This window comes from Corvus brachyrhynchos, unplaced genomic scaffold (assembly GCF_000691975.1).
Source record: "Corvus brachyrhynchos isolate BGI_N302 unplaced genomic scaffold, ASM69197v1 scaffold146, whole genome shotgun sequence".
Lineage (NCBI taxonomy): Eukaryota > Metazoa > Chordata > Aves > Passeriformes > Corvidae > Corvus > Corvus brachyrhynchos.
In genome coordinates this window covers 1,384,710-1,393,945 of record NW_008238960.1, presented here as the reverse complement: position 1 = coordinate 1,393,945, position 9,236 = coordinate 1,384,710, and the positions used below count along the sequence as shown (strand labels likewise).

The window sequence follows — 9,236 nt, the reverse complement described above, 5'->3', positions numbered from 1 at the left end:
TCAAATAAAAAAATAGGAATAATATGATCAACCTCATTCAGGTCACTGTGATGTGGGACCTCTACAGTTGACTCCTGCTGCTGCTTGCAGGGCAGGAACATGCACACAAAAGGGAGGCAAAGTAGCGTGATCTCACACAATGTTCCCAGTGAACATTTGTGTGCCCGATTTTGGGTGTCTGCAGTTTCTTTAATTGTCTCTCTACTTCTGCAGACATCTGCAGACACATCCTAAAGCTATTTCTTCTGCTTTTGACTATTACCCTTTTACTTGCATTCCATCAGTCATAAATTGAGCTTGAAAGGCATCTTTGTGTTGCTAAAATACGTATATCTTTTCAAGTACTAAAGTACAGTTATTTTGTTATGAGAATTATATATGAAATATATATATTATATATGAAAGACATAGCTGTTTATAAATGAAGTTCTTGTACTGTAGTTCTGGATTAGGATCTCACAAAGCAAATTCTGCCCCTGTTTCTCCCCCCTGTTTATTTTCATTCCCTAAGATGTAATCATAAAACTTCGACTACAAGATAAATCCTTTAATGCTTGCAGAATTAACAAATAATTACTTAGGACCTGTGATTTAAAGAAAAAAAAGAAGCTGCTTAATTAACTTTTTTACAAAAGTAATGTTTGTTAGGTTAGAGGATTTTAACAACTTTGAAAAGCCTAGTGGTCACTTCCTAGCATAATGTAGTCTAAGTCCATATGTAAACTCTGTGTTTAAGGTCAAAGAAAATTAAATTTTGATTAACCTTAAAAAAAGAAAAAAGGGAAAATACGTATATGTTTTCTTTCTTGCCCATGTCTTAGCAAACCACTCTACAAAACCTGAAGCATTGGATACAGCAGTGATTTCAGCAAAAGATGTTGAAGAAATAAAGAATGTTATAGGTGTAGAAGAGCACAGTAACGGTCTCAAGAAAACTGCAAAGGACACTTGCGCTGCAAATGGAAGTACTTCTGTAAGCAGTGAAACATCTGATGGGGATGTGAACTCTCATGATAAAGTTAATGTCCAGGACTCCTTAAGTGATAGCACTGATCACAAAATGGACAGTGAGGTCACTGATGATTTGGCAAATACAAAAGAATCTCAGATGCTTTCAGAACAAGTTGATTCAGCTGTTACAGAGAAGCAGCAAATGCAAGAGAAGACAACAAATGACTTGGACTTTGAACTGTCTAGTGACAGTGAAAGTGACGATGGATTGGATACCAAAAAGTCATCCACTTCTGTATCGGACAGTGAGAATGAGGAAAAGAGAAGCTGGAAGAAATCCAAACAGCCTCTGCAGGATGAAAATTTGCAGCATGAGAGTTGCACTGATGTGAGTGATAAAAAGGATGGTCTGGTGAACCATTCTGGGGACACACAGTCTTTACCTAGTGAAAATATCCAGGACAAAATTGATCTTGAAGCACAAGAGGAAAGTGAACAAGAAAGCCTTTGTGATTTAGGAAATGGGTCTGGAGACAAGAAAGAAGCTGAAACAGAATCTCAGATTAGTGAACAGTCTGGAATTACAATGGGTGAGTCCTTAGACCAGAGCATGGAGGAGGAAGAGGAAGATGATGATACAGATGACGACGACCATTTAATATACCTTGAGGAGATCCTTGTGCGAGTTCACACTGATTATTACACAAAGTATGATAAATACCTGAAAAAAGAGATTGAGGAAATTCCAGACATCAGAAAAATAGTACCAGAACTAAAAAGTAAAGTGTTGGCAGATGTAACCATAATATTTAGCGGACTTTACCCAACGAACTTCCCTATTGAAAAGACACGGGAACACTATCATGCCACAGCACTTGGAGCTAAAATTGTGAAGAATCTTGTACTGAGTGCTGATGATCCTGATAAAGCAACACATCTCATTGCAGCAAGGACAGGTAGGTATTTGAGACTTGAATTCTCCAGCAGCTTTTAGTCTGTTACAGTTCATGCCTTGAGCTCTTTTTTGTATAATCTACAGACTTTAATGTAACTGAGATTAGCATTGAAATCAAAGGAAAGATTCTTCCTAAAACAATTTAGCAGCCTTTTTGAAAGGATTTTTCTATTCTTTTTACTCAAATGTGGCTTTTAAAGTAGGACCCACTAAATACCCTCTGATGTAATGTGTCATGTCTCAGTTTTTTGTTAAGAATTGGTGATAGTAATACTCAAAGAGTCAAAGTTGTTGAATAGAAACTTAATATTTGTGTCAAAGAAAAGTTTATGGTGGGCTTGCTATAAAGGTATAGCAGTGCTCTCTTTCTCCATTTCTCACATTCACTTCTCATGGTTCAGTTTCCCTTGGTATGGAATTCAAATTATTTTAAGACTGTTAATACCCTGTCACTGCATTGTGCTTAACCTGTACTTTTTTGTCAAAAGAGATGTAAGAGAGTTTAGCGTAACTTTTGGGTTGTGTTTGACAAAGCTGCCTGTTTTTTCATAGCTGTTACGGATAGCAGTGTACCATTGGTAGCTGCTGTAGAGGACCTAACAGGTCAGCAGCTTTAGCTTCTAGCACCCTTTTTTTTGGGGTGCACCCTGAGCCTTGATTCCCTCATTGTTGGCCTTTTGAAATTACATGGAATCTAAATATCTGATAATCAAACGCATGAAATCCAAAAGCAAAACTGCATCTTTTAAAGCATCTAAAACTTACAGGTACTTTTAGGACATGCTTAGATGTCATAAGCAAAGGAATACATTATCTGCCACCTATTGGATTTTTTTGTTGACTGCTATTCATGTGATGTTTTAGTACATAAGAAGCAGCTTGGTTTCATTGGCTTGTATTTTAAAGAGAGGGTACTTTCCGTAAAAGTGTGTATGACCTTAAGTGCAGAAAGGGCATATGTCAAGAGGCAATTAAGTAGTAAAAGCATATTATATAAATGGAGATAGACATTTTAGTAGTAAAAACAGCCTAAAACTCAGGAGATGGATTTAGATGCATTGAGATTAGCTGGGATTCTGGGTTGTGAAGATGTGATAAAAAGTTTTGAAATCAATGGATACATTAGTTTGGGACTCTGTTGTTTTACTACAGTTGCTGAACAGCTGTTTTAAAACTTCGCGAATAATAATACTTATTTCAGCAAGGAATTATGCAAGTTCATCATACTTCATTGGAGACATAATAGTTGTCAATATGAGATGTTTTTCCAGTTTCAAATCTTAAAATGCTTCATTTGAAAGTTGCTTTATTTATCTTAAACTAGATGACTTCTGAATGTAGTTATACATCAGATGCAACTATTATTGTGTGATGGGGTAAAATTGATAGGATGAATGTAAATGAGACCCTCCCAAACATACACATTTCTCTGGAGTTAAAAGTGTTGAGAAACATATTAAGGTACACATCATATGATAATGAGAAACAGTAGACTTTTTAGTTTGTTTTTGGAATGTACAGTTTGAGGGTTGTGTGTTTATGTAGATGCATCTATGCATCCTTGTGTTCTATTTTTATAGGTAAATTACTTGCCACCTGCACGTTTTTAGTGAATCATACACTAAAGTACATCTGAATATGAAAAACTGTTTTCACCTTTTTTTTTTTTTTATTAAATTGCATATTGCACTAATTCTAGATGAGGTAAATTTGCAATCATTTCTGCCTAATGGGCAATTCTGTTGTCATCTTTAATCATCACTTAATAATTATTTCTGTAGCAATGGCAATGAAATAGAGGGATTTCAAGTGAGAAAAACTATATTCTCCAATAACTCTTTGTAAGATCCTTGTGGATTGACTGGTTCTGGTTTTGTGATGGGGTTTTGGTTTTTTTTCAACTGGAGACTATTATACTCACCTCTGGTTAGGTGGGTGTAGTTATGCTGCATCGTTCTAATTTCACGAAAAACTTCTTAATCAGAGATTTTAAGGATATAAATTTTGTTCTGTCACAGCTGGATTTGTGATAATTCATCTGTCAATGTGATTTTCATAGTGATTCTTGCATGGTTAGAGAGCAAATTCTTACAAGCCTCTTGCTGACAGTAAGCCATACAAATATTGTGTCTCTGGCTCCCATGGCAAACATCTGAAGCCTGCTTGATGTCTAGTTGCTGGTGAAAAGGGGAAACAAAAGCATGTCCCTTCTTGAGTTTTTTTCAGAAGTCAATGAGGTGAGACCAGGCAACGTTGTTATCTATACATTTATCTTTTTTTCTTTTTTTAATGTGCTTGTGAAAAGTTAGTTCAGTCTTTCTGGGTGACACTACTAGCAGTGGCGGACTTGGGACTCTTAACAAGCAGCTAAATGTGTATGTTTACTTTGCATTAGCTGAGATGTAAGGAATGGCATATACTTAATCTGCAGCAGTGTTTGGGGAATAATTACTATTAGCTTTCTCATTTTGAAGGCAAAGGAAGAATTTGGCAGAGGATGTAAAATGGGAGAAGTCAGTGTGAAATAGTTACCCCTTAGGTCTTGAAGTGATGGGGATTCCCCTGCAGAGTGACATCATCATAACTTGGTGCATTGAAATGAACAACTACTGAAAACCATTTTAGGTTGTTTTTACAGCATTCTTCCCAGCTTATTAGAGTAAATAATTTTAATTTCTTTTATTCTTATATCTACTTGTATCTGTCTCTGCAGATAGGCAGCTTATTTCCCTGTAGACACAGGTACTCTGAATTCTGAAATAAAATAACTCTTTATTCTTGTAAAAAACTGGAACTTTTTTCATTACATAGCACAGAAAATATTATCTGCCTGGATTACTGGAAAATACAGGACTTTTGCATCATGTAATCAGCTTTCATAAATCTGAGTGACTGAGAAAAGGCTACCCCATAGTCCTTTCCACTTGTCTATGTGCTGCATAAATCTTGCTTCAGTTTTTGAAACATCTGCTGTTTGCTTTAAGCATCAGTAAACTGCACTGTAGGATGAGTTGTTATAGCTGTGTACACACTTGGCTAAGCAGTTATCACACTATTTCATAAACCTTGTTATGTTCCTTCCTGAACAGATGAAAAACACTGTAATTGATTTCTGTATGGAGTTTTTTCTGGGGGATAAAGCTGTTCATATCTCTCAAAAATTATTGTAGTGTGATAGGAATAAAAATACATCCGTTTTGGCCCTGAAATTTTCTTTTATTTTTCAAAATGTATTTGAGTCCATGGTATTTCCTACACCTGTGATGTGTCAACAGCATTTTTTCTTGAAAAATATGTTCAAGGGCTGTGTCTTTAAAAAAAAATCCAGTTAAGCGTTGCTCTAAACTTGGCCACTGACCAGATAAGCCTCTTGCTTTTGTTGCTAAAGCACAGTGCAGAGTTAAACCTGAACTTTAGGCATAGCCTCAGAACAGCACATCCATCACTTGTCTTAGGCTGGACTTCTTGCAGAAGAGCTTCAGGATTTGATTGTAAATCAAAATCTGTACGTAAAGACCATCTGAGGAGAAATAAACTTCTAGTGATCAGGTTTTCCAAGCAATGTCTGGCGGCCTGGTTGTAAACTACCATAAGGGTATGTAGATTTTGGTGTGTTGGAATCAGGAGAGAGTTCTGCAAGTGCCGCTGGTGGTCTCTTCCTGTCGTGTGCTTTGGTTAGTCATGGCACAGCCTTGAGTACACACACAGAATTTCTCATGGCTGAGAATGAATCAGAGGCCACAGTCGGTTGAGCAGTGTTTTCAACAAGTGCAGAAGTAGAATTGATGAGCCCCTTCCTCGGCTTTGAAAATAACATTTTCTGATATTATCTGTTTCAGACTGTATCCATCAGAGAGTAGATGTGATGGATTTGGGCCCCAGTTGCTTCATGTGGAAAATCTTCTGTGCCTTTTTAACTTTTTGGAACAACTTTAGAATTTGAAGTAAGGAAAGGTGATTAGATGACAATAATGCAAAAAAGTAGTCTGGAAAATCAGTTTTTCTCTAAGTGGTTTTCAGCTCAGCTGGGTAATTCAGATGTTTTTAGTTGCATCAGAAGTACTGTTGCTTGGATTAAAATCTTTCTGCTGTTCTGTCTTAATAAGCCTAATTCGAAAAGGAGAAGTTACAGTGGGGAAAGGGAGAGGAGAAGGCAAGCACATTAAGTATCACAATGCTATTTCTTCTCCTGGTTAAATTTGGTGTTTCACCAAATCTTGCTTTAAGTACATCATACATGTGAAATCTTGATTTGTCAATATGTCAGCTAGAAATAGGAAGCACTCCCCAAGAGTACACAGTTGTGTTCCCTCATGCAGCTTTCAGTGTGCTGGAGTGTGCAATAGGCACTTTAGAAATGGGGAGGATGCAGAAAGCTTTGGATGTTGTGGAGGTGAGAAAGGTAAGACTTTTGACTCCTGGGAGGTGGGTTTGTGTCACCAACTTTCATAGAATCCTAGAACATTTGGGCTGTAAAGACCACCTAGTTCCAGTAGCAACTTCATACAAAATCGTGCCATTTTGGCTTCCATGTTTAAGTTTTCTGTTATAACCCTGTTGACTAGAAGAAAAATTTACATAGCTCCTCAGCATACATCCACTATAAAACAATCAGACGTATGTGGATGCAGAATGTGGGGGTGAGGAGGAAGGGGCATCAAGATGAAACACCTGACATCAGTGCAGAAACATGAGTTTGAAAAACAGTTGGAGGAAGCCATCTTCTCATGTAATTTCACAGATTTAACATGAGGTGATGGTGCAGTTTTATGGTTTTGTCCAGGTTTCCCCTGATGAAGTCCAAAAGGAGCAGCGTAGTCCCATCTGTCCAACCACATCACCAGCTCTGGTTAACTGTTGTGTGTGCTACTGTATATTGCATTCAGTCAGCTCCAGAGCTGTTATGTGCAGGACAGTATTGCCAGCTGTCTGATATTTGATTCAGTATCTAATACCAGGCACAGGTATCTAAACTTCTACGAGACTTCTTGCTCTTGTTGCTTTTTTTTTTGCCTTGAAACTCCTATGGTTATGAACCTGATTTTAGCATCCTCTTTGTAACAGCTGTCTTCTTACCTGTCTTTCTTATGTCATCATTGCTTTTCTCCCTTATTCTCAAAAGAAAGTAATGTCCAAGCCAAGTCTTTAACTTCTTCAATCTTTTTTCTCCCAGATCTCTTAAATTGATTCTCCTTCAGAACCTTTGCTTTATTTCCTCTGAAATATACCCTGTGTAGAAATTAAATACAGCTTTATACATAACTGTTTCTAACTGCAGGTATTTCTACAATTCCTACTGAGGTTAATTAAATATTAATAGTACCTCTAGTCAAAGCTCCTTCTGGCACTGTAAACTGGCTCATTTCCAGCAACTGTTGTATGAAATTTCTCTCAGTTGCTTTTGTAACTGATAATTAATTGGAAAACAGATTTCTTAAATCAGGTCATGTATGATTTCAGGGAGTGCATTGACCTCTCTCATTAGGGTTTTATGTTAAAACCTCTTGAACTGCAAAGGTGTGCTGGGTTTAACAGTTGCAGTTCTAAAATTGTTTTCACTAAATCTTTGTTGGACAATGGTTTTATTTTTATTTCATGGCAAAAATTAAAATATTACATGTCCAGATCATTAGAGGTTTGGACAGGGCTGTATCTTGAAATACTTATTTTTGTGTTTGTGTTTATCTTGGGTTGTTAAATTAACTTTTTTTTTTTTTTGCAATGATACTAGTGTGGAGTAAAGCTTTGTATGTACAGCTCTTACATCCTGAACTGTGCAATTGCTTGCATTTACAGCTGAAAAAAGAAGAAATATATTTGTGCACACAACATTGTTTTTTCTTTTAATCTAAATTGAAAAAGCATGTGTATCTAGAGAAAAATGTAGCCCTACTGTATTCCATTGGATTTGGGGGATGAAAGGTAGGGAAACAGAAGCTTTCAGCAGTTTGGTAAAGGGCAGTTATCTCCTGCCCTTTCTGTTTATTTAGTCTTTTAAATTTACAGATGTCTTAAACTGAGCCGTCTAACCAACTAGTTAGGTCAATCCTCAAGTGCATTTCAGTTCATCTGTCTATCCCAGTGGATTGTAGTTCAAGTTGTACAAAGTGCATTAAGTATTTGAGATTAGCTGCTTTGTCTCATCTTCAAATTATGTGAAGAAATATGGGTACTTCAAGATACTCATCTTAATTGAAACAGGTAAAAAATCATGTTGTTAAATGACAGTGATGAAGATGAAACTCCAGGGAATTGTGATGAAAATGTCAAATTAATTTACCATTCTTGATTCCTTGTCAGATTTGTTCAGAAACTTGATTTTTTAATTTTTTTTTTTTCTGGGGGCTTCATTGTTTTCACATGTGTGAAAACAGACAAGGGCTCATATTATTAGTATTATTATATTTTACTTTGTTTCATTAGTTGTTGTTAACTCACTAGGATTAATGTTTTTTCCCTGATTTTCCTCCCCATCCCACTGGTTGGAGAGAGTTGGTTGGAGGAGTCAACGAGCGGCTGGGATTAAACTACAGCACTGATTTTTGTGCTTTTTGGTAGATTTATAGCAACTTTACTGAGTTTCTCTCTTGTTCTGGCATCCCCAGAGAGCAGAATTTGAGTTCACCTCTTGCAAGCTGCACTGTTGTTAGTTTCACCTGGACTGCATGCTAGCCTTCCATGTTTAACTTCACATTCTTTGTTCCTGTTTTGGCACAAAGGACTTCTGTCTGCTCTGCCTCCACTTCTGGCAGATGGAGGTTGAGTGGGTGACAGCCTGTTAAAAGGTAGCACGCTGTATGAGCAGGGGACCATGTGTAAAAAAGCTGGTATGATAAGTTAGCCAGGCTTCAACAGCATTGAAAAGCTGCTTCTTGTTAGACTGCTAACAAATATAAGTGAAGGAGATATAATACAAAAGTTGTATTGTTTGTTGGGCTAACACGCAGAGAAGATGCAGGGATTTTCTGTATAAATCTTAGTGGACTACTTCCATGGTGCCAGTTCTTCAGAAAGTTACGTTCATCCACCTTGAGGCTGAGGTACTGCATCTTACTTAGATTCTCACTTTTATTAGTTGTGACTGTTTTGTTGGGTTGGGGAGGAGTGTTGCGTTTTTTTCCCTGTACAATTGGTCACAAAATGTTCTTAGTTTTAACTACACACTGGTTTATCTTCTGTGTTTCTGGGAACACTGTTATGTTATGTTTGACTGTAATAGGCACAGAAAAAGTTCGGCAAGCTCAGGACTGCAAGGACCTCCACGTTGTGAACCCTGATTGGCTGTGGAGCTGCCTGGAGCGCTGGGACAAGGTTGAGGAGCAGCTCTTTC

At 37.2% G+C, this 9,236-nt stretch overlaps 1 protein-coding gene across 2 annotated transcripts in view; it reads left to right on the top strand.

The window, feature by feature from the left end:
* Positions 1-9,236, top strand: part of CTDP1 (CTD phosphatase subunit 1) — an 87,605-nt gene that overhangs the window by 13,286 nt on the left and 65,083 nt on the right. For both annotated transcript variants that reach the window (XM_017738618.1, XM_008637123.2), the window contains exons 7-8: positions 822-1,907; positions 9,126-9,236. The exon at positions 9,126-9,236 is cut by the window's right edge and continues 34 nt beyond it. In XM_017738618.1, coding sequence (XP_017594107.1) covers positions 822-1,907; positions 9,126-9,236 — 1,197 coding nt within the window. The remainder of the gene's footprint in view (positions 1-821; positions 1,908-9,125) is intronic.